Source organism: Pyxicephalus adspersus, chromosome 1 (genome assembly GCF_032062135.1).
Source record: "Pyxicephalus adspersus chromosome 1, UCB_Pads_2.0, whole genome shotgun sequence".
Classification (NCBI taxonomy): domain Eukaryota; kingdom Metazoa; phylum Chordata; class Amphibia; order Anura; family Pyxicephalidae; genus Pyxicephalus; species Pyxicephalus adspersus.
In genome coordinates, this window is record NC_092858.1 from 129,911,836 (window position 1) to 129,937,695 (window position 25,860).

The following is a 25,860-nucleotide window of genomic DNA, read 5'->3' on the forward strand; positions in this document are numbered from 1 at the left end:
TGGTTTATCTCATCTCTAATTGTATGCCAACCTGTAACACCGTGAACACCAATGTACTTTTTAGTAAGTGCAAGTTTAACTATAAGTGTGGTTTTTGTGTGTGCTCTTTTGTTTTAATAGGTGAGATTTAAGTTTTAGCAGTGTTTTGTGTCCACCAAAATAAAAATCACTAAACTTATCAATGAATCGCAACCTATTGTAGTCAATGAACCCATGTGACATGGACGTAACATTAAATGTTTAAACAAAAGTAACAAAGTTTCAGAATTAAACAATAGTATAGAGAGAATCAGCAAAACCATTTTAACAACAGCATAAAAAAAAGCATAGCACCCTTTTCAGTCCCTAAGAGTTTACACTGGGATGCTTTTTATGAGTGCACAATTCTAGATCGGGAAGCGCAGTGTTGTATACAAATGTTTTATTTATGATAATGATTTATTAATCTTCAGAAAGAGAAACATTTCTGTAGTTAATCTGTACAAGCCACTACATTTTTTATTTTCTGGTATGTGGTTAATTTAATTATTATACTGTTTTGAACCTTATACTTACCCAGTCTGCTACCTTCTTCTACCACCTGAAATAAATAGCAAAAGACCACTTGTAATTGTATGTTCCCTCTATTATTAAACAAAAAAATCCAGAGCTAGAGTTTATATATATATATATATATATATATATATATATATTCTTTTTTACGTAAAGTGAAGAGCTGAAGATCACAGGAAGCCACAAAAACCCTAATAGTAATCTTGTAGACAGGTGCCCTTGGTTTATACGACGAATCAGGAAGTGCAAATTACAGCCAGCAGCACAATTCTGTCTGTACCACCAGATGATAGAACATTTCTGGGATTTATGACATTCCTCCCTCAGGCTGAATGTTATGACAGCTTTACTCTGCACCAGCTGCAAGAACTCTTACAATTACTTTTGCTGGGAGCAGGTGAATTGATTCTTGCATCAAATAAAACAATTTTCCATTATTTCTAGATCTGTTGTGTAATCTTTGGTTATGCAGAGGTTGTGATATTTTGTAGATTATTTCTGTAGTAGTAAGACAGATGTTGGCTTGCTTATGCTGACCGCTGAAAATTTTAGCAGAACTTGTTTTCTTATAGAACTGTTAAAGTTTATACATTTACATCTTTTTCATCAAACTGCCTAGCTGTTTATGGAAAGCATTACTGCAACTACACTTGCAGTGTTACCTAAAGTTTTCTCTTGGTCCCCCTGCAATCTCCCACATAAAGCTCAGGAGTCTTCTCATAAGGTCCACTAAATGCAGCTTCCTGTAATGGTGTGGCAACAATTGGCAATTTCTCCAGAATTCAGAGGAGTTGCCACTCTCTTGTAGACTATGCTTGCTTGCACTACGTTGGAATGAAAAGTGGAGATGGCTATCAGCATTATAACTACGTATTTACAAGCCTGTAGCTGGACAGACAGCACTCTTGCCCACTGCTTTCTGGATTGACATATCGGTCTTGGTTGCTGAAACTCTCTTCCTGAAGGCTGCAGTGTCTACGAATGGAAATATGTTAGCACAGTCTGGAGGTTAAAAATATTTTTTGTCTACTTATTGTACTTCACTTACTGTATATATGGTTTGTGCATAGTTGTTGGATAGTACAGGAGCCTTTAGTTGTACTGTTGAACAGTTCCATGATATAATAGTCATTAGTAGTCATTGGGGTCTATTTATAAATGTTTGCACCCAAGATTCACCTAACTTGTACCCACATTTTTCAAAAAAAGATTTAATTAGTGTAGAGTTATTTGGGTGAATTGTGGGTAAACACATTTACCAAATAGACTTCTTTGTAGCCTGTATGCATTGATAGTTGACACACAACGACGTTCTAATCTGGCTTTTGGGTCAGTTCAGAATTTTGCTGCTCTCTTGGGCTTAGCAAATATTGATTAGGGGCAGAAGAAATATTTGGAATATATAACATTTATATGGCAACCCACTCTTTGATATTTGTATGGGATGCACAAAAGCCAGTACTCACTTTTTTTATTTCTTATTCCTGTTGTATAATAGCTTCATTTGCCATTATGTAGAATAAGCTATTTTTTTCCATTGCACAATCAATTCTCTATAAATAAGTAGCCATTGACAGTTAAAAAAGCACATTTGGAATTCCTTGTCTGAATCCCATGATCCATTTTACAGACAATTTTATTTTATGATTGAATGCATCAACAAGCAGGGTTAAGTTGGGATCAGCAAAATGGTCTTTATTCTCAAACCAAAGACCATGCTTTAAATAACCTTTTTTTATTCTTATATGCATTATTCCCATATTGCTTAGCTGTTTAGTGGCTATTCATGGTGAGCTTGCCAGTGGGTGTACAGTAAGCTTGCGAACAGGGGAAGAGAACAAAATATTGATATCAACAGTGTAATGAGGTCAGTCACTTATAGGCAAATCATCAAATTTTGGGAGGATAAAGCTGATTATGGATAGAAAGCTATCCTTGCAGCTGGGCTTTCCCCATATTACAAAGGTTACATTTTACTTTGGTCCCGGGGTTGCTAAAAAAAAATCCTTGTTTCCCTCTGCATGGTTGCTCCTGTACAATCTGATGCTTTGGATTGTGGGTGGTCTCTTGGCATCCCTACTTACAATGCAGGACTATTGTTTTTTTTTTTGTAGGGGGGGTGACGTCAAGCCTACAACTGCAGCACAGAGTAGCTTATATACTATATACTCATCTTCCCCTATACCCCATGTTGACTGTAATAAAGTATGCAACACTTCTAGGCACTGATACTTTCATTGGCCAAGCAAGTTTGAGCTATACTTTCACTGTAACCTCACGCATATGAAATGACATCCACCCGACAAGTCTGGGATATGATAAAGGGCTAACATTGTTTTTTTAAGAAACCGAACGTGAGAATATCCAAGCCACTAAATCCAAGTGCACATAGTGCTTCCATCACTATACATTCCATTTTAGTGCACAGACTGAGAGCTGAATTTGTTGAATGGAATGTTTTGTAGAATGTCAAAGCTTTCCGGTTCAGTATAATTGCACAGATTTAAAACTGTTTAACATAATCAAGTTCCCAAGCATGTTTCTTATATTTAATATACAAAGTATACATATTGCTAGATGCGGAAATTGGTTCCTCTTTGGGATTACTTTCATCAGCTCAGCTTTTAATGATTTTTATTCTGAACGTTTAGACTTCTTACGGGTATGAAGCATTCGGCTTCCTATACATCTGCTTTTACTTTCCTGATAAACTATCACACGAATATAATCTGAACATGAAAATCTGAGAAAATCACTTTTCCTCTGCAGCAAGGTATTTAGAGGCATTGCTTTGAAGTAGCCACTTTTCTTTCTTTCTCTTTTTTTATTTTCTTTTGCATCCTTGGAAAATGTGACAGATACTGTCTAATTAGAAGTTTGACAGAACTTGATCAAAGTGTAGGCTCAGAGCTCTTGTGTTACCTGACATATGTGGAAGTGCTGACATTTTAATAGAAAGCCAAGATGTGATTAGAAACAAAAGCTTATTTTTATTTCACAACCCAACTTCCTTTATGTGGATACAAAGCGTTTGTATTGCTGAGCTGTTTGGAAATAAACTTTAGGAGTCATCTCTGCAAAATCATATCCATGGTTCTGTCAAAACAGGTGTGTTCAAGTGAAAGTACATTTTGAATTTTAAAATATGAAAAATTCCCAAATTTAATTACTATGTGTTGCAGAAGTCTGATAACGTAAGCAACAAACTTTCTTTACTCTTCCTAATTAAGCCAAATCTTTCTTCCTTTATCTCATGTGCTCTCCTTCCCAGACACTGCAGTTCACAGTGGAGGTTTCAATACCATAGGCATTGTTGGCAATCCAGAAAGCAGTGGTTAGGACTAGGTTTGGCCAGGTGCTTGTTTACACACCAGGCCTGGAAAATTACCATTAACAATGATGTTTCCCTTCAACTAATTTCCCCACAAGAAAATTCACTGTAGACTGTATTAAAGTCATATAACTATGGTGGGGGCATTAGATTGTGAGCTCCTGTAAAGGACAGCAAATGACATGACCATTGACTTTGTAAAGCTCTGCGTAATATGTTGGGGTTATATAAATACTGTGTACTAATATTAAAATGGAAACTGTTACAGACTTGAAAAGTGGAAGGGGCACAGGCAATGTCAACCCAAACTCAGCTGCATCACTGATCATTTTTACATTCTGATTTACGTTCTGATAACACTTGCTTGTACCTGAAAATTTTCTAAAACAACTTTAGTCTCAATAGACAGTGGGTATTATGGAAAACATCTCACTGATTTTTCAGTTGGTTGGTTTTCAGTTTGGTTTTCAGTTGGTTGTATAATTTGAGAATATGGGCAGTATGGTAGTTTTTAAGAAGGGTGGCCTGGAGAGCTACAGCTAATGTCTGGATACAAAACAGAAAATGTGGACAGGTTGTAAATGTGGATTGTATCATTAACTGTAAAAACCAACCAGTACTATTCATAGTCGGTCACTAGAGCCTACTGGAAATGTATTAGCACCATTAGCTTTAACATATAACTAAGCTCAGTAAGCTCAATATAAAACCTGGTTAAGAGTGATGTTGGCAGTATTGGGAGCATTAGGGGTTGGCTCCTATTTTCTGGCATTAGTATTTACTGTAGATAATTTGTATTTAATTTAGTTCTTTAATTCCATGTGTTTACCAAGGTTTTTTTAGGAAGCATAGCAAAAGGCATTATTACTAAAATATTTTGTGCCACAGTTTTACGTTCTCATGTGACATATTGAGCAGCTGCCAAAAATACATGAGAAATATACATTAAATATTTTAATGGCCCATTATAGAATACTCAAATTATGGCTTTGTTTGGCTTTTTGGCATTTTTCCCAGAAATAGGGATCCAGAGCCACCAGCACTCTGGACCTACAAGAACTCCCAGGTCTGCCACCCAAGTCTCCCATTAAGAAGTTGCTCAATGATATGGTTCCAGGTCACCACCACTGGTCGTCTTTATTAGCTCATCGGATTTAGACCTAACAGTCTATGAAAAAATAAATATACCACAAATTGGAACGACCTTTGGAATAAAATATGTAATTTCAGTCCGTGTCTGCTTTTAAGAGTGAGTTTGATTCAGCACGGTGCGATTTCTGACTGTTTTCATATGGTACGTTTTAAGTGTTCAGTGCCTAATAAGGTAACCTCCACCATAAAAGTATATAAACACCTCTTGACCTCCTGTATAATTGTCCTCTTATGGTAATATTCACTTGCCAAAATGGATTAAATTTGATCAAACATGCCTTGGAGTCATCACATGCACACGGATACTGTATGATGATTGAGTTACACCAGAGCAATGAATTAAATTATGTTTCAGCCAACCCAGCAGAACAAAAGAGAATTTGTTTTAACTGAAATATCATTAATAAATGCATGAAGATTGTAACTTTTTCCTCAGTTCTCAAAATTAATACTTTTTCAGTGTATTAATATCAAACACATTTGAAAAAATGCCATTTTGCATAGCTCAATTTCGTTTTTGATAATTCAATTTCAATTGAACCTTTCCTTTCTGACAAAGTTCAAGAACCTTGTGTATCTAAAAGCACCCTTTCTTGTTTTTTAAATATAGATTCTGTGTCCAGACTCTATAACTGATCTTGATATTTCTACTTCTGTAGATGAGCATAGCCCTCTTCCAATATTAAGTCTTGTCTGTACAACCTAGATGGGTTTGATAGAATATGGGTATGGATCCTAAATTGTTTCATTATTGGAGCAGTGGGTTATATATATATATATATATAAATATATGCATCAAAGGTATCCAAGCGGTTGTGGATTTTTTTCAACTTGGAAAGAAGGTATAGCCTTGTATACAGCCCTGGTTATATGATCCACAGTCCCCAAGGATATGTTATTCACCTAATGCACATTAATGGTTTGATGTTATTTAGTATAGTGGCCCTGATTTATCAAAGCTCTCCAAGGCTGGAGAGAATACACTTTCAGAAGTGAACTGGGTGATCCAGAAAACATGTAATGGATTTTTAAAAATCATTTTCCATTTGCTAGCATATGTTTTGAATCCTGGACTAGATCCATTCCAGGTTTGCTGGATCACCCAGTTCACTTCTGAAAGTGTATTCTCTCCACCCTTGGAGAGCTTTCATAAATCAGGGTCATAGTCTTGGCTGTATTTTTACATAATTTTGGATTCTTAGCATAATCAATTTCCAAATAATACCTGGCAATAGAATTAAAATGCAAAGGGCATGCACAATCATAATGTAGACACTCCCTTTGATAGCTGACATATACATTTATTGAACTGACTTTTGTCACTAGATATGTGAATTTAGTATCAAAGTGACTCTGCTTTGATACTAACGACCACATCTTGTAAACCCAGGAAGGAGATTCATATACATCAGTTGGCCCGTAAACAGCCCAATGTTTAACAATGTGTGTATTTTTGCCAGAACAGTAGGAGGTAGATATTGGCAACACATGTATTCAAAATAACTTAATGGTGTAGTGCACCAAGATGGAGCCATCAAAAGTGTACAATGTTTGTAGACATTTTCCAACTTTTCTTAGACAGTTATGTCTTCACCGCATGTCACAATCAGATGTAGACTTAGAAAAACATTTTGGTGCTTCTGGTAGGCTAAACAAGAACTAGAAGATATGACCTCCAATGTCAGTAAGAGGTAAATATTTTCAATTCTCTGTGCAGTGAGCTATAAGGATGCAAAGCTGGCACCTAGCTTTACAGAATTTCACAATTTGTTTTCTTTTCATAACAGACAGAACATGGACTACAAAAAGCTTATTCTGAGTGAAATGCTCCTGGCAAAATTATATCTTGCGAAAACCAATGCCTTGTTGAGTTTTTGGCTTACAAACCTGGAAGTCATAAGTCAGTGTTACTTATAGTTAATGGTTCAGAGACCTACTAATTTATTTTTACAAGTATATGTTTCTGATTCAAGGCCTTTGTGGAACTGACAATCTTTGTTGTGTGAGTAAAATCTGCTCTGAATACATTGTTATTATCAAGTCGCAATAGTTCAAGATTTCTCTTTGATGTCTTGGAGTAGAGCAGAGCAACTCCTGCACAGTTTTATGTTATAGAAATAAACACGTCGGTTTGTTCTGACATGAGGCTACCCCAAGGACATAGTCCGTTTTGTAACAATTACGTGAAATCCTCCTTTACAGTCAGGCTTCTTTGATAAGGAATAAGATAGAAATTGGAAACATGATCACACCAATGTCTGCTGATGCACCCTGGTTTGATTTAGTTTGTGTACATTGCCATGGAAGTCAAGATAAGTGTAGTTTTTGGCAGATATCTACAACTGATTTTCAGAAAAAACATGCAGTTAACATGCTTGGTGCAAGGGACCATACTGTGAAAGGAAAGTGAGAATTAAGATTGGGGATGGAAATTTTTATTAGAATCCAGAGGGTTGTATAGGCAAGTCAGATATAAATATAAACAATGTTTTTTTCCCCTTCATTAGCCTAAGCAGTGTTCTGCCCAGGAATTTTTTTAATTGTGTGGGAAGAATTTCTGGGTGGGTGGTCAAGAAGTGGTCAGGGCAACACATGATATATTTTATTGTTACCAATTGTTGTTGCATAAGACTCTGGTAACCCCTATAATGCTGTTGACATTCTACCATCCCTTGACACTTTACCCCATCTTTCAAATGCCCATTTTTCCATCATCCTTTTTAATATGCCCCAACTGCCCGGTACCTCTGTATAGTGCCCAAACTTTTCTGTAACCACCCAAAAACAGGGGGGGTTACTGAAAAGTGTCGCGTGGTGCAACCAGCTAAAAGGAGCTGGGGAGAACAGGATGCACTTGTAAATTGTCCTGGGTCTCAGGTTGGGCCCTAGCGGTCTGTTTGTTAAAGTGAATGTCTTTATATTTTGGAGTTAACCTATAGTAACTTAAAAAATGCTAAGCTGGCTACTGACACAAAAATTAGGTTTCTAGATATGTAATTTGATGTGTTGCTCATTGGTCACTTAGATTGTCTCCCTCCTGACTTCCACATCTCACTGTATGTCATAGAGTGATGTACCAATACGGAATCACAGAAATAGGTGGACCAGAGCTAGACAACAGGAATTAAGCTATAACCTATGAAAAGGTCAATTTTTTGTGAATCCTGGGTAATATTGCCATAACTCTTGTGTACAACATTCATAAATCAAACCCTAGTAATTTTAAAGTTCATATCACAGGGAATGTCTTTCAAATAAAAACTGTTTTATAAGTATTTAAAGTATATATCCACCTAAAACTTTTTTTTCTTCGGTATATAGGTAAAAACAGTTAAAAAATCTGTCTGAAATTAAAAATTATTCCTGAAAATTTATGTCCCGTTTTGGATGAACATATTTATGTATTTCTTTGACTCACAAGACTTACACACACACACACATATATATATATATATATATATATATATATATATATATATATATATATATAAAACTACTAAATCAGGTTGTGAAATGTGTTTTTAGCATTTGTACCAGATGCTCCAAGTATCTGTTTATGGAGGCTGTGTTGCAGCCAGGGTGACAGTCAGTTACTATGATTTCCCTCTGTATATTTTACATGTTATTTCATGTGACTCAAGCTTGTTTAGCTCTTTATTAAGCTTGGATGTGATTTTTATGAGCAGAGCTATGTCAAAAGAAGTGCTTTGTCTCCCTCCTTTTTTCTTGCCAAATCTCCCCTGCAGTAACTGTCAAACTGCACACCAGCTGATCCTAAACTTACTGGAAAGCGCAGGTGTTGTGATGTGGATTGAGCAGTATGCTGGGAACCAGGAAACAAGTTATTGTCCTTCCAGACAATGAGGAAAATTCATCAAAGCGTTTTCTTTATCCTATTGTGATTTACATTCCTATAATAGCTTTATGTAATGTATGGTTTTACAACTGAATGATCTTTGGCATTTTTAGGTTGCACGTTTTTTTTTCTTGTAAATGACATATATTTATCAGCTTAGGAAACACCCGATGAGGATTCATGGCTGTTGGAGTTAGCTTTCTAAATTTACTGTTCAAGCTCATACACATTTATACAACCTGGCTTCATGGGCCAAAACATTCACGCAAACAAAACATGCAAAGCGCACATTTCTGCAAAGAAAAAAGGAGAGATAAACCCAAATTTTATTATACCTACGAACAGTGTTTTTTTCTGGCTAGTTCACATCTCACCTTTATAGGGTCTTTGGTATAAACTAATTCTATTTTACACTAGAGTGATAATAAAAACAGTTATGAAACAGCAGTTTGAAAAAGTAATTAAACATAGTTTGATGTGGAACACTCCAATCTCTGCACTAGTAAATTAGAAGAGTGTTTTTAAGAGCTGAAAATATTGAAATTAAAATAAAAAGCGATAATATCAATAAAATGCTGATTCTCATTAATCATTTAATTACAAGGTATGGTAGGTCTTGGACCAAGCACCACTGTAGCCTTCAAAGAGGTCCAGGAACTGTTTGTCTTGCAGGGATGCCTGAGAATATGCTTGAGAATAGAATTACATTATTTCTATTATTAAAATAGTTAAAATGCATGTATTAAAAATTTGCATTTTGGAGTTTGCTTTAGTTTAGCTTATACACTGTCCTGCAAAAGAGTTTTGATGAAATACTTGAGTTCCTATGTACCCAAAGGAAGCAGCTCTTCCAGGCAGATCAGGCATGGGTAAATGCTGGCTAAATGTGGGACTTTGTACATTGTTTGTAGCTATATTAAGTAGGCCTAAAATGCTTTTACGTTGAACTGAAAGATGCATTGTGAGACTTTTCCGTCTCTTAAGTGTTTCCATGTAGTTCTTTTCTTTGAATAGGCTCACCCCTCCTTCACATAGACAATGTTTTCTAATTCCTGGGACAAATTTGGCATTTCCCTAAATCCTTCCTTGACCTTTCTATTTTAAGAATGCTGTATAATAGTTTTGGGGGAAGGAATCAGTTAAATAGGCACAAGGAAAATAGACTATGTACATAAAACACATCCTGTAACAGGAAACAAAACATGCAAAGGTCCACTGATCAGTTCACCATGGATTAGAGAAACCCTAAATTATTTCTGAGATGGAGATCCCATTTTTAGGGCTAGTTCAGACATTGCATTGCATGCAGAAACGTGTCAAATGGCCAATAAAAACTTATAGGGTAAGAATAAGCTATATTTGGATCTTGCTGGGTAACCAGAGGAGACTTGGAGTATGATTTTTCCTTTTGGGGATCACTCTGCACATACTGTAGGTTGGAAGCAAACTTGTGCATTATTGTTTTGTCCACTTTATTAATTTTTTTCAAGCAAACTGAAGTTGTTGATCCCCAGCAAGCCCCAACTTGGTATTACCTGGTCAGTTTCTGTTCTGAATAACATAACCTGATTCTCTCATCCCCAACCAAGGCTGTTTCTTACATTTCGTTATATTATTTACTTGCAAGCCTTGCAAAGTTATCATTGCTTTTATACTTCTCTTTTGTTGGATTTTTCTTCATTTGGAAAGTCTATGTCTGGAATTTGATTTTACAAGTGTTTGCTTTAGTACATTTCTGCTTAGGGTCACCCAAGGCTTCAAAAGCACAGACATGTTTGAAATATGGATGTAGATGTAAACATGTCACATTAAAGTACCATGTCATCAGGACCCAGGGACTCAGAGTGGCACTTACAAGTGAGAGTTTTGCAGCAAGCTAAGAAAGTATTCAGAAACCCTCTGACAATATATCTGGTTTCTTTCACATGGGCACTTGTGTTTTACATTTACTTTTTGAGTGGTATAAAGGTCTTAGAATATTAAGCTAATTAATGGGAAAGGAATCATATGCACACATAGACAACCCATTGGACATAAACTCTTATAATGCATACAGGGAGCACAAGCTCCTACCCAATCAGTAGTTTCATCCATGCATTGTTGCACTACAGTAATGCACTAAACCTACTTTTGCAGTAGAGAAATCCCCAAGCACAATTAATGAATTTCAAAGCACATGCTGCTCGCCTTCCTTCCCATACCAGAGGCCTCTTGGTAAAATAAAATGCCTACAAAAATCTGATTCAAACATGTTATTCAGCATGCTTAGATTGAAAGAGAAGTATGTCAACGCGAGTGCTGTGTGGACTTTGACTGCACTGGATTAAAATTCAGAGCTTCTGATTTAAGCACATTTTCAGTGTTTGCTAACTACTGTTGGTAGAACCAGATTTAATCTTTTATTTACCCAGTGATTCCCTGATATCAGTATAGAATTGCAGATCTGTAAGGGTATTTACTTATTTATTTTATAGGTTATATGTTGTTGCATTAACATTTTTTGACATTTACATTGTAGGTATGTTTGGAGTAATAATGAAGATGTGTTTATACTGGATACTCAATTTGCAGTCATAAACAGTTTTATAACCTCTTTCCCTGCTTTTCTTAACTGAACAGGGAAATGCTTGAGGATGGGTGCAGCTCAGGATGTAGATAGAAGCTGGAATCTAGACCTTTACACTGTAAATATACTAAGCAAAGCAACTGACCTTCCCATTCATAACACAGTCTAGACAAGGCATTTGTATTCACTGGTAAAAGTACAGATCTTCTGTCAAGACAATTAGCTGTTTCTATAGCAAGATAAACAAATTAAACATGTTTTCTACACACATATATCTGATATGTTGACATGTGTTGATTTACTGAAGTGGTTTAGGCTTTTCACATAGCCAAATGAATTATCACTATCCTAGGTAATTTTCCCTTAGTTTACTGAAAAAAATGTTCTGCTGACTTTAATTATCCAATCATGTGCAAGTATAAATTAGTTTTTACATTTCTTTGCATGTGATTGGGTATCTTTTACAAAGCTAACCTTGCATTGAATGAAAATATTTAATATAGTGTTCTCCAAGGCATAAGTGGCCATAGAAGCCTTAAAGAGAACACAAAATTAAGAGAACACTAAATTATAACCAGCACTTTCTAGGGCAGCTCGCTCACATTTCTGGACATTATTGGAACCTCTGGCCACTCATTCTGAAATTATGAAGGGTGTGGGATAGGGATCATGTGACATACAAAAATTCAGCAGCCTGGTCCAAAAAGACCATTTGTCAGGTTCTAGTTCTGTCACATGAAAAAGGCTTACCAAAGAGTGCCATACATAGTCCTTGGGTACTAATCATTGCTGCAGAGTCTTTTGTAACAGTGACATATGAGGATCGAATGGGCTACCCACATGTATTTAGTTAATAGAAAAATGTAATGAAAATAACATAATTTTAAATAAATATTAACTCACATTGATAAGCTTTCTTACATTAAGGTACATTAAGTCTAAATAGATGCATGTTTTCAAAACACTTAAAAGAGTGCAATCAGAATGGAATATCTAGGTATTAGTGATTTACTTTTCTTCTTTTTCTCATGCAATCCGGAGGTTCAGCAAAGGACAGAACACCTCCTTTGCACAGATTTGGCCATATACACCCCAAACATCCTTGTGCATGTAGATGATGATTTTCCACACAGTTCAGCTTATAGCCCCTGAAGTGTATAGACAGACCTAAGACTCCTTTGCTTGTTTGAAGAAGGTTCCAGAAAGGCAGCTTCATGTTACAGTTTCATTGTTCAAACCAAACGAAACTCCATTTATAAATAAATAAATCTCTGACAACCTTTGTTAAGGTTTTTACTGCTCTCCTGAATATCCACCTGTGTGCTGAAAGGGGGCACTTAAGCCATGAATTTTCTAGGCTGAAATACTCCTATAAAGTGCTGTGATCATATTAGTTGTACAGCTTTTATTGTGACACTGTGACATTTTACCATTTTATTTTTATTCAGGTTAATGCATCACGTCAAGAAGCGAAACTGATGGAGGAGAGCGATCAACTAATCGAAATAATTCAACAGAGAAGACAACTTATTGGAACAAAAATTAAAGAAGGAAAGGTAAGCATGTAAACCTTTATTAGCAATGAAAGTGGTTTCATATGTAAGTGTGCTAATGGATGCAAAATATGTTATTTATGTAAAATAAAAAATGTACCTGTTTATTGAATGGATTTTAATTTTTTAATTCACACAGTGCCTCTGCTGCACGCTGTACCTCACACTCACCAGCTCCAGATTTCACAGATATAACAGTATTGGTGCTAATATTTATACACCTTCTTTTCTGAAACATCTCCCTACCATAATAAAGACTAAACCCGATTATCGAACGTTTCTTACCAAGTCCCCTGGGGAAGCCTAAAAGGCAAAACGCGTTGGGACACAAGATTCTCAGTTGTTTATATAAATTCAGTAGGAGTCTACTGTCTAGCATATGGTCTTTAACCCCCCTCCATAAATATAACAGCGGGGAAGACCTGCAATTCTGTGAAAACCGTATTTGTATGCACAAATTTTGAATTGTTTACTCAATATAATTCACCGCATGCTGCAGGTTTGCTTAACTTTTTCCTTCCTTATCCCAATACTCAGCCAAAAGGACTGAAAAGAATTACTTCTTTTACTTTTACTTAATTACTTAGAGTGCAAAGAAGTACTTCTAGCTATGATGAACATGTCAATTACTCCCCCTCCTCTCTCATGTAAAACTGGTTGCTTTTTAGCCACTCAGTTACCCAAGGGAACAGGAGGATATTCCAGAGTTCTGTGGAAGTGAAAAGGATGAGGGGTAAAAGATAAAGATTTCCTTTATAGCAAAACTGTCTGATGAAAACTATAATTCTTTAGGGTAAAATCTCGTGGAATACCTATAGAGAGTGTCATTACTGAAAATATTGGCTGTCCAGCTATTATGCTGACTCACTGGGCTCAATACTTTTCCAAGTCAAAGGCATGAATGAAGTGTGTATAATTGGAAATCCAGAGAAAAGTCAGGAATGTATACTTGTTCTGGATCACTGACTCTATTGAAGCAAGAGAGAGTCAGCATTATGACCGGGCAATTAGGAGAATGAGAAGTTAGCTATATTGCCCTTTAGGTTTCTTCAATAACATTCACAGCAAGTGCTAATGTTCATTTATTTATGCACAGGTGAAGGAACATGCAGTAATGTGTTACTAACATACATCACGGTGTGCACATGGCTGTATATTTAGATAGTGACAGGACATACTGAAAAGTGTGATACTGTATGGACAACACCAACTCCTCTTTATACAGCAAAGTTCTTGGGTCGTAATTGCTCTTGTAAGATATTTTGACCTTTGACAAGTGATCATTTTTTTACCCTTAGATCACAATTACTTTATTTATGCCCTACATCCAAGAAAGTCTTTTTTCTTTTGTAGGAGTTTGCTCGCCTAGCTGAGCCCTCCTGGAATGCGGTATTCTGTAACTTCTAAAGTTAACTTTAAATGTCAAGCCTGGCAGAGCTTTTGTGAGAAAGCTGCCGTCTAAGAAAAAAGTCCACTGCAGGTTTTAATGGTTCACTAGGCTGTCATGCACCTTTAATTAACTTCAAATAAAAGGCTTGTCGGCCAATAACTGAGGTAAAGCTGTTTGATGACCAGTCTTCCGAGAGGTGAAACTGTGAGGGCTTTCATGAAAAAGAATGAAAAAAAAAATGCTCTTGCTATTTTAAGAAAGTTTCCTGGTCACTGACTTAAGCTCATACATCCTTTAACAAGCCGTATTGATAAATGATGTGAAACAGGGAACTTTATTTTTAAAACTGACCTATTGAAAGGCAAATCTAGCAATAAAGAGCAACACCAAACGCGCTGCTGCTATATAGGAAATGTTGGAGTCGTTTTAAAGGAACAGTGTCCATTCAGTTTCTTTTTAATGTGAGTATGTATATATATATATATATATATATGTTCAACTCTATCACCTCCTGGTAATAAGTGAAGTTTGTTACACTATAGTGGTTCACTTTGGGGATGCATGTATGTCAACGGATGTACCTTAAGCAATGGCAGAATGTAAAACCTCATGGGGAAGGGAGTGCATTGCTAAATATGAGTATCTTGATTGCATAGGGATTTCCATTTTTTTTTGTAATATCCTGTTTATATTGTGGGATTTCTATTTTTCTTTAAATACCATGTAAGTCTGTAGGTAGCTCCACTAAACATCAGGGTTATTATAGAAATACATGGATCAAAGGGGAGCCTGTGTGGCCTTACCATGAGGCTTGGCCTCCAAAGAAGTTAAATATTCCATTTTTAGCTGAGCTTAGGAAGTGTTACACAAAGCTCCAGCTGTGCTGCCTATTTATAAAGAATGTTTATTTGGATTCCTAACTCAGTCAGTTCACGGGTGCATCCACTGCTGATCCTGGATACTGGTTATGGTTTTGCAGAATAAGGTTTTTCGGGGTTGAACTTGCAAGCCTATGAAATATTTGACTTATGAGGCACTGTAAGATTTTCCGGAGTCTGCCAGATGGATCATTTGTTCTTGTAGAGGCTCTGTCAGGCTTTGGCAGGGATGGAGTCTATAGGCCCAAGAACCAGGGTGGGAATGAATAAATGCAACATATTTATACGAGTGACAGGTTTAATCGGTTAAGTCCTGGTGATTGATTTCTCTTTCTTCCCCCTCCATAAAGTAAGCAATGAGTAAGTGGTTTAAATGCTGAGGAAAAGTGGCTCTACCTCTTCGTGCTCAGTCACATTGCCATAATGTTTGTTTTCCAACTGTGTCACAGCAACGGTATGAAGTCAGTTGGAGGACAAGGCCAGTCTTGCTGTGAAGGCAAGTTAAACGAATTAGAAATAGGTTACATCTGCCATAACTTTGTAATTCACCCACACATGCTATGCAGACATCATACATATCAGTCATATTGAGCATGACATTTTTCTTCACGTTTGTTTAAATTTAGCACAACATGTCTGCTCAGAGTCTTCTATTAGTCATATGTATTGCACCGTACTTTTTTATTGACTGCAGGCAAAAAGCGAGATACTCTTATACATCATATACATATAAATGAGTTGTTTTTACCAGGCAAAGAACTAGTCCATCCATTTGCAAGATTGATATACATCTGCCACATAACACAGCCAGGCGGAGAATAAGACTTGATGTTTCTCTGCTGCAGCTTAGTAACACTTACATGTCTCCTCCCTGACCCCAAGCTATGATTAGCCAGTCAATGGGGAATCCAAAGGATGATGAGTTCATTTCGGCTTTGGGTGAGTAAAAAGCATTAAAGCAGAACTATATTAAAATAAACTTCATGAACCAGTATTCTATTTCTATTCACTCTTTATTGTTTTTTTACATACCTAAAACCACAGTCATGTAGCATCTCCTGTTCCAAATACTGCTGTCCTAACATTATACACCACACTGATTCTTTACTCCACCTTTTTACTCACCTAAAGCTGCAGTCATGTAAAATGGCACACACTTTCCGCAGCAATGTTAGGTCCAAGTCGCCATCTTCGCCACTGACTCTTCTGGGCCCAGTGCCATCTTCTTTGTCCATTGGGTGCAAGAGTTACATTGCCCCTAAATCTATTCCTGGCACTGCCAAAAATAGAACTGGGCTCTACCAAAATATAAAAAGTCCCCAGGAGCAGCGGAATGCTCTTGAATCATTAAAAATCCGTAGTGTAGTTGGTAAAGGTGTAGTCTTGAGATCAGCTTCCACATTTTGCAAATAGAAATATAAAAGTATTTTTCTTATATCTAAACAGACTAGAACAACAGATGGTTTCAAAAATTAAAGCGCTTTCACATCTGCTCACAGGAATTCTAGTTATCAAACTTTTTGTTATCGCCTAAGTCCGGAAATGATGTGAATTGCAGAGGGTAATAGGCCAGCTGTGCTTGTTTTGGCTCTTGCGTTTTTGGCAAGATTGGCAGACTAGAGACAAATCTTTCTGCTTACAATAAAATTGTAATTGCTGTTATGTATTTGAGAAATGTTCCTCTGCTTTGAGAAAAGCCTGTGAGACTGTCAGCCACTTCTTTTTGCCGTCACAGAAAACTTAGAATTCTTAATAATGTGAATGTTAATGTTTAAAAAGACATTAGTGCCAAAATGTCACTTGAACACAAACTCCCACACAGCCCAGTGTACCATGCTGTGGGGCCATTTTGTGCATGATTTCCCATGTAACTAGCTGAATTCAAGTTATCCAAACAGATTATGTAATGCTCAGTGGTATAGTAGAATTTTAATAGGAGTAACTTGTACATCACACAATTTGTGGGAGCTTAGAAGTTCTATCCAGACATATATTATCTTACTTACTGTATTTTCAAATTTATTTTACATGAAGAAACTATGTACAGTAAAGACCTTCTTGCCGGATTTACTTTTTTATTAGTGCCTTGTGTCTTCCACGCGTAATACGATGAATCATAAATGCTGTTGTCCAGCTTTCCATTGTACCAACTGCATTCAGCCGAGAGTTTGTATGTCAAAATGGGCAGTGGAAATGGAAATTAAATATATAAAATGCAAAACAAATAATTTTGTGTAAAGTACGGAATAGTTAAAAATACCATTTTCTTTTGTGTTTTGGAATCTGCATTCCGTTTAAAGATTTTGCTTTATTTTCTGAACAAAAGGCACAGCAGGAGTCTCAAAGGTGAGGGACGTGCTCTCTTATTTGTCACCATATGTCCCTGTTGGTAGATGTCCACACAATTCCTGACAACTAGAAAAAAAAAATAAAATAAAATTTAAATTCAATTTTCCAATTTAATTTATTTTTCTCGCACTTTCAGTTCTGGGGCCCGTGGTTTCCAGATCCATGGTCACCAGAACTGAAAATACATTATGCTACTGCAATCAAAGTTATTGGTCAAAACTGATTAGATAGTAAAGTAAGGAGCCATCTCTGTCCTGCTTTCTTTATACACCAAGCTCCATTTGATAGACTCACAGCAATGAAGTAGGGCCTGATTGGCTTCTATTGTTTCCTCTTTCCACTGTTCATGTGTAGGGAATTACGTCTCTGAATTTATTGTGAATTTTTGTGTATACCTAAACTGAAATTTTTATCTTACTCTTTCATTGTAGGTGGTCAGACTGCGAAAGTTAGCCCAGCAGATTGCTAACTGTAAGCAGTGCATAGAACGATCCACTTCGCTCATATCCCAGGCAGAGATATCTCTGAAAGAGGCGGACCATGCTCGTTTCCTCCAGTCGGCCAAGAGCATTACAGAACGGTATGGCATCACCGATCATTTTTAAAGCAATGTAACTTTATGTGTTGGGTTCCCTAAAGAGAACATGTGATCCTCCTGTATTTCTACCAGTATGAAGTTCTCGGAGATTAGACCCAGGCCTCCTGCCAGAGTTCAGGTGCAGTAGAATTTCAGGATAGGCAAGTGTGAGTGTGTTGAGGTAGTTGGCCTATTAAGTTCCACTTTTTTTTTTTAAGAAAAAACTTTAAACTTTTATCCTAAGGAAAAGCCATTAGTGAGACGTACAATAAATCATAAAAATTGCAATCAAAGAAATCTGTGCTTTCTGAGCTATACATGTACTAGTTTTATCAAAGATCATGGGTAATTCTGTCTGAATCAGCAATTATGCAGCCAGGTAGTACAGAACTGCGTGTATGGGTCCCATAGCAGTCATTTGGTCTTCAGATTCCTCATATTTTGTATTCCCCAAAACTCAGCAAAGTCGCACTGTAACATGAATACCACAATCTATAACAGAGTGGCTACTGCTGTGTAACTATACCTGTTTGTATGGACTGTATGTCTATTACTGGCTGTTTGTCAGGACTCATCTGCTGCACTGCATAGTGATTTGTCTAAGCAATGAAGAGGATGTGTTCAGACAGTGAAACTATCTAGATAGCAGAAATAGCTTCTTTACAAAAAGAAAACTTGGAAAGGATTGGTTAGTTACAAATTTGGAAATCTGCTTTCAGCATACATAAGAGTTTTACCATTCATACTTTTGCCGTTTTATATTCTTTTCTATATAAACCAAGAAGTTGGCTGTTAATGTGGATCATTGGGGTGGAATGCAGTAGTCTTGTGTTATGAAAAGGATAATTAATAAGATATGAGTGGCTAGTCAGTGACTAAAGTAAATAGAATTATGGTGTGTGTCACTATAGGGATGGCCAACATGAAGAGGGAGGTCCTGTTTGTCCTATATAGATCCTTAGTTAGACCTAATTTAAAATACTGTGTCCAATTCTGGTGGCCTACCACTGAAGTAAAGATATTGATACGACAGAAATAGTCCAGAGACGGATAGTAAAATTGGTGAAAAGTCTGGGTGATAAAAAGTGAGGAGAGACTGCTGGAGCTTAATATGCACAACCTTAAGGAAAAAAGTTAAATGGGGAACATGAGTGAAACCTTAAAATATATAAAGATCATAAATAGGGTTTAGGAGGGCAGTATTTTCAATACAAAGCTAAAATGCTTTATCCTCTTGATGTGAAATAACTTCTCGGAATGTCATGAGGTTAATTCCTCACAGCCATCACACACACATTTGTCTGGCTAAGCCAGCATACCACCGTCCACTTCATTGCTTTTTTCTACTTATCATGTTATTACACGCCGTTGTAACGTTTGATATAAGAAAAAATATTCTAAGTAAAACATTCATTTAGTATAAAACCACTTCAGCTCAATATGTTATTATGTCTTTTTGTTAGACGTTGAATGTTGCTTACTTAGTCAGATTATATGTAGTTTGCCTTTTGTGTATCCCATTTTAACATCCCCCTTTCTCCAACTACTCCCTTGCCTGCAACAAAAACAAAGTCTGATTTGTATAAGGCAGTAACTTGTTTGTAGCCAAAATATTTTGGAGAGAAAAACTGCATATGTGTATAATTTATCAAGAAAATTTCCCAGAAATGCTAACGTTGGCTTTTGTAATCACCAGACTTGGCTCTTCGAAGATCTTTTCATTTTTTTAGCATGTGAAAGAGTTATTAACAGGGAGGGGATCTTAATCACATATCCTAGGTATAGGAAACATGGAATTTCTGTTGATTGCTCAGTTAATATGATTTAACCACAGCCATAGGGAGCATATTTAAATGGAAGTTTTTAGAAACAGCTATCCAGTCTTTGTCTTCCTGAGCACAGGTTAAAACGTGGTGGAAATGTCAATTGGGCAGACTGCACAAGAACCCTCCCCTGTAGACTCTTTTCTTTTACTTAAAGGGTTGGTTGGGTTGGTGCTGGAAATTCCTCACTACTAACATCAAAAAGAATTGGAGCATTTTCTGTCTAACCCTTTTTGCAGTCTAGATGCATATCATGAAGCATGGGAGAGTTTGTTGTGCCTTAAAGTCTGCCCTTCATCTGCATCAGTTTCTAGCAAGCTCTCTCCGTGTTGTACCGGCTTAGGCTGTTTACACTCATCAGATAAATCTGGCTTGTGTACAGCAGTGTCATTCATGGATCTGTCCTAACATATTCAATATTTTAGGCTATCACTCAAACAGACTTAGAGTTATATTGTTTAATGAACTCTTGATTTTGTAACAAGTGCAAAAAAGTAAATCTAAATAACTCTTACATACTGTTATTACTGCGGAACAAGAAGATTAGGCAAATATTCTGCTGGAACATAGACAAAGGTGAAAAAAAGAACCTGTTAGGGGTTTTAGCCACTCCCCATTATATGCAAAAGGAAACAAATTGTTGGCATCAGATATACTTTACTTATCATACTTTTCTAGGAAGCTAGACAGATTGTTACCCCTGAGGCTAGGTACACAATTGCAATTGTTCTCGTCCAGTAATCATCTCAGGGCCAATTTTGGACGAGAATCTGGCATGTGTACAGCACTCATCGTCCAAACGACCGTCCTGGTGGATCCACAGACGATGGATGACAAACGATCATAATGGAAGTGAAGGAAGAGAGAGCGCAGCGGGGGGTCGCTCCGTTGTTCTCCTCCCTCCCTCTCCATAGAGCAGAATGGTGCTGTATGTACAGCACTTGTTCACACATCGTGCAGTCGTTAGTCATTGGAAAGAATTGTGAAAGATCATTTCCAATGATAATTATTATTGCATGCGTGTACATAGCCTAAGATGTTGGAAATCACAAGCAGCCTTCTGGAACACATACAAAGGGATGCCAGATTACCAAATACCCCAGAACCCCCCCCCCCCCCCCCCGCCCTTATTTCTGGACATAAAAAATAAATATTTGTCCTATTTTAAAGTGGAACTAAACTAAAAATAACAAAAATTACACTTACCTTTAGTCCCACAGATCCCTCGCTGGCATTGGTCCTTCCCAAGATTCAGTCCCGCGCCGCCATCCTTATCTTCTTTTCCTTCTTCTTATACGGTCTTCTTTCTCCGTCACTCGATCTCACACTGTGTAGTGGCTGCTGTGAAGGGGGGGGAATAGAGAGCTGATCTCACTGCGCATGCGTGTTAAGACTGTCATGGGCTTACATTATATAAAGTGAAATATAAAATTGTAGTTTACATTTACATATGATATTATACTAAAAGTCTACAATATAAGTTACAAGCGATGGAAGATGTTTTGCTTTTTTCAGGCAAATCCCTTTATTATAAACAATATGTTTCCTTAAACAATGAAAAAAATTGGCAATGTACAGAGGTAACAATATTTTTCGTATTAATATTTTTGTTTTTTTCATTCCAGAGTTTCAATGGCAACAGCATCATCTCAAGTGCTGATCCCAGAGATCAACCTGAATGACACATTTGACACTTTCGCTTTAGATTTCTCCAGAGAAAAGAAGATGCTAGAATGTCTTGATTATCTCACAGGTAAACTGCAGGTCAACTGTTATTAATTTAATCATTCAAATGATGTAAGCTAATCATGATTCACTTCACCGGGCTGCACTTTGTCATAAGGACAGGATAAAAGACGCTGCCTACTCCAAGGGCGCATTCAAATTAGAAGATCCTTGTGTGTCATTACTAATTGATTGCAACTACACCAACAATTCTTTACTAGATTAAACCCTGTGTTAAATGCTTATTGGGCATAAAGATAAGTCTATACTCCGTGTAAGGCTAGATCTGTACTCAGTGTATGAATAACCCATGTGGCTTCCAATCTGAAGGGTCTTTCAAGATGCCAATAAGTGCCACACAACAGAAGTATGTCCTTAATTATTAAATTGCAAATGTAACAGTTACCAACTTCAGGTGCTGTAGTGCTCCCTTTAATCAAGGCTTTACAATTTAGTTTGAAAAGAATAACCTATCATTGGTTAAATAAAGGGTGATTTCACTTGGTTGTTGGCTTCTTTATTCTACTACATCAAAAGTTATTCGCAGTCACTTTGTGCTATTCACCCTTTATAACTATGAGCATTGGTATATTTTAAGGAACAGCAGACCGCTGCTCCAAATTTTTTGAACTCGCTTTGTAGCACACATTAAAAATTACTTGGCCCTACAGTCTTGTGCTTCATATGATCACTCAACTCCTTTGTACCTCCATATGACCACCTACTGTTCTGACTCTTTTAAACCAGAGGGTACATTATCCCATATATATTATGCTTGAAAATGGCTTTCTTTTTTATATATCATTCATTTATAAAGTATAAAAACTGCAATGGTGGTCTGAAAATAATAGCAAGCAATAATAATTCTTTATATTTTAGTTACCAAACTGAAATCATTTTAACAGTAAAGGTACAAATAGATTTTTCTTATGTAAGATTATTGTGCTTTATTAATAATGCTGCTTTCCCCAGCATATACATTTCTTGCTGTGGATGGAAAAGTGTAAAAAATTTGTTATGGCAGTGGCCTGGGAAATCAGGTGCAGAAAGCTCACCGGTCTCTCTGTGAAATAAAACACACTAGTTATTCACCCAACACTGTTAGCATCAATATGTCAAAAATAGGCTGCTTTTATGGCTGATTAAAAAGAAAGAAAATCTGTACTATGAGAACACATAGGCAGACATTTGCTACCTCTGCTTCCCAAAAATGCTAATTGTCTGACCTTTATGCCAGCCAAACAGCTTTAATCATCACTGACTTGGAACAAATGTACAAATCAGCAGTTCTGACTTTGATCTAAATTCACTTGCTGCATAGATTTTCCTGGTCAGTGAATAAATATTCTGATGCCAGAGACAGCCAGGTAACTAACATTCTCAGATGAAGATCTGAATTGGCAGCCGGTATATTTTTCTTGGTACAGATGTACTTTTAGTTTCCATTGTGTTATTAACATTCTGTTAATAGGTCTAAGTGTTATGGAGAGGTTTATAATATTGTTATGTCTTCTGACAGCTCCCAGTCCTCCAGTGATCAGGGAAGAACTCTGCACAGCATCTTATGACACAATTACTGTTCACTGGACATCAGATGATGAATTCAGTGTTGTTTCCTATGAGCTTCAATATACCATATATACAGGACAAGCCAATGTTGTCAGTAAGTATGTCTATGTTCTTGTATTGTTTCACTGTTCATGAGATATTTAAACATATATATTGTATAATACTGTATTGTTGATCGGTGTGGATAATGGCAATAAATGGATTGGTCATACTTGTGTCATGGCATACGTTTAAATGAAATCTGAACTTAAGGGCTCCTTAAAATTCTCAGCATATGCTTACATCAATCCCCCATTACAATTTCATAGCTCATTCTTGTATGAGATGTCTAAACTATTCCAGATTGTTGAAATCCTCCTCCAATGCACCTCCAGTGTTGCAATGTATTCTAATGGATACCAATGAATGGGGGGTTAAATATTAGAGCCATATCACAAGACTATACCTCCCACTACTCACTGGCATCAGTATTTTTGCTGTCTGGGTGGCAATTATGTAACTGAAAGAAACAGGGAGATATAGAAATATCTCATTTTATATTGTTAAAGAGAAGACAACACTTTTTGGGAGTCTAGAAATAGGCAGAGATTCAGTCATTGACTTTGAGTCTCTCCCATGGACATGTGACAATATGGCCCCTTGTAGGCAAGACAGGCCAATTGGAATGCCATCCTTTATTGGTAATAAGGAATACTAGGAAGGAAGTGAAAGTATTTGTGTGTGGAGTTTTATATTTCAAGAGGGCCCCACCAAGTTTTTTTTACAGGTACAGAACAGAAATATTGCATGAATTGGGAGCACCAAAGGACGTCTGCATTGCTTGTAGCGTGCAGTAGTTTCAGGAAACAGAGTTATGCATTCAATATTTTTGACATTGAAATTTCCACCTACACATTTTACGTGCTGCCCTCATGTTACACGTTACGATCTGACCATCTCTTTGGACCAATCAGTCAGATCCTTTCATTAATTTTTTTGTGGATCTGGAAGAGATTGTAGAACCAGATTTTAATATTTGTAGTGAGCTTTAGGTAAGCCCCTATTTAACATTTTGGTAACTATACCTATGGGACTCACCAATTCTAAGATGCTTTATTGGTAATTTTTATCATTTTTAGCTACAAAATGTTTTACTAAATAATTTTCAGTAACTGCTTTAATGCCATAATTTTATATGTAAGAGGCTTATTGCTGTCATGATTTCGCATTTTACTTTTCATTTCAGAAGCAGGCCAAAGACTAATTGCTTAATTATTGAATTATAAATGAAACACATGTAGACAAGTACTCCTGATATTCAAAGTATGTGTTAATAAGATTTTCTTGTTGGGATGTGCTAATTGCTATACTTTGAGGATTGCACAGTAGGAGGCTGTCACCCACTACTCTGCACTTTAATTACTGCACAGTGTATCATCTTTTAAAATAGAAGATAATTAAGAAGATGGAAGGATAATGAAATGGAAGTTGACATTTCTCATGCAGGCGTTAAACAAATAGATGGTAAAATTAAATATAGATCAAGTAGAAAATCTATTTTATATTAAAAAAAAAAAAAGCATATACTTAAGCGCAGCTTGTTTATTGTAGCAAATTTGCATGACTGCTTAAGTTTTTTTGGTTCTCCACTTACATCCGTAAATGAAAATGTAGTTTTGTTTAAATGAAATAGCTGAGCATAAAATTCTCATTATTAGTTTGCACAAACCAGCTTGTCCGCCAATGCTTTTTAGTCAAAGGATCCTTTTTTCTACTCAGTTTGGGTTGGTCATCAAGTCTCCCGTATATTAAATCACTATATGCATTTTATAGTACATATAATAATACATAGTGTTTGTTTAACATAACCAGTGAAAATTTACTGGTATACTGCTTGGTTTAATAATTGAATTATTTATTGTATTTTTATTTTTTTTCATTTCTGCTTTTTTTTGCTGTATAACCAGAGTAATTGTATCAATGCCTTGTAATGTACACTTCGTTCACCCTATGTTATGAACTACATTTCTGACGGTTATTTATTTAAGTTGAATATGGATAGATCCTCCATATGTGCCTAAGGACCCCCATCACACTATGACACCACATCAAACATGAGATCGTCAGAGTTGGCGTTAGTTATGCTTTCACAGAGATATTGACACTATTTTCTGATCTCTAAATCAAACTATCTTAAAAGTTTTAATGGCAGGGTCTTCAAACGAAACATTTTTCCAAAACTTTAGCCAAAAATGTTTTCCTAGTTTTGAAAAAACTGTTGAACATGTTTGTCGATTCACCCTCTTTTTTGTCCTGTAGATCATTGTTAATAAAAGAGATTTTAAAAAAATTAAACCAATTAAAAGAATAGAATAGTTTGATTAGTTTTCATTTTGAAGAGTAATGAAAAGTTTTTGACCAAAACAATGTATTTTGTTAGTGGTGTGATTTCCCTCCGTGCTTTAATGAAACCTCCATGCATGGGCATAGGAAAGGACAGTTCAAAATTAATTTTATCAGCTTAATCTGGATAACTGCACTTGTCACTTACCTAATAATA

At 36.4% G+C, this 25,860-nt stretch overlaps 1 protein-coding gene across 1 annotated transcript in view; it reads left to right on the forward strand.

Annotated features, from left to right (window-relative positions):
• Nucleotides 1–25,860, forward strand: part of MID1 (midline 1) — a 114,657-nt gene that overhangs the window by 54,147 nt on the left and 34,650 nt on the right. The window contains exons 3-6 of the mRNA XM_072414707.1: nt 12,852–13,013; nt 18,059–18,207; nt 21,653–21,780; nt 23,272–23,415. Of these exons, the coding sequence (XP_072270808.1) occupies nt 12,852–13,013; nt 18,059–18,207; nt 21,653–21,780; nt 23,272–23,415 (583 nt within the window). The remainder of the gene's footprint in view (nt 1–12,851; nt 13,014–18,058; nt 18,208–21,652; nt 21,781–23,271; nt 23,416–25,860) is intronic.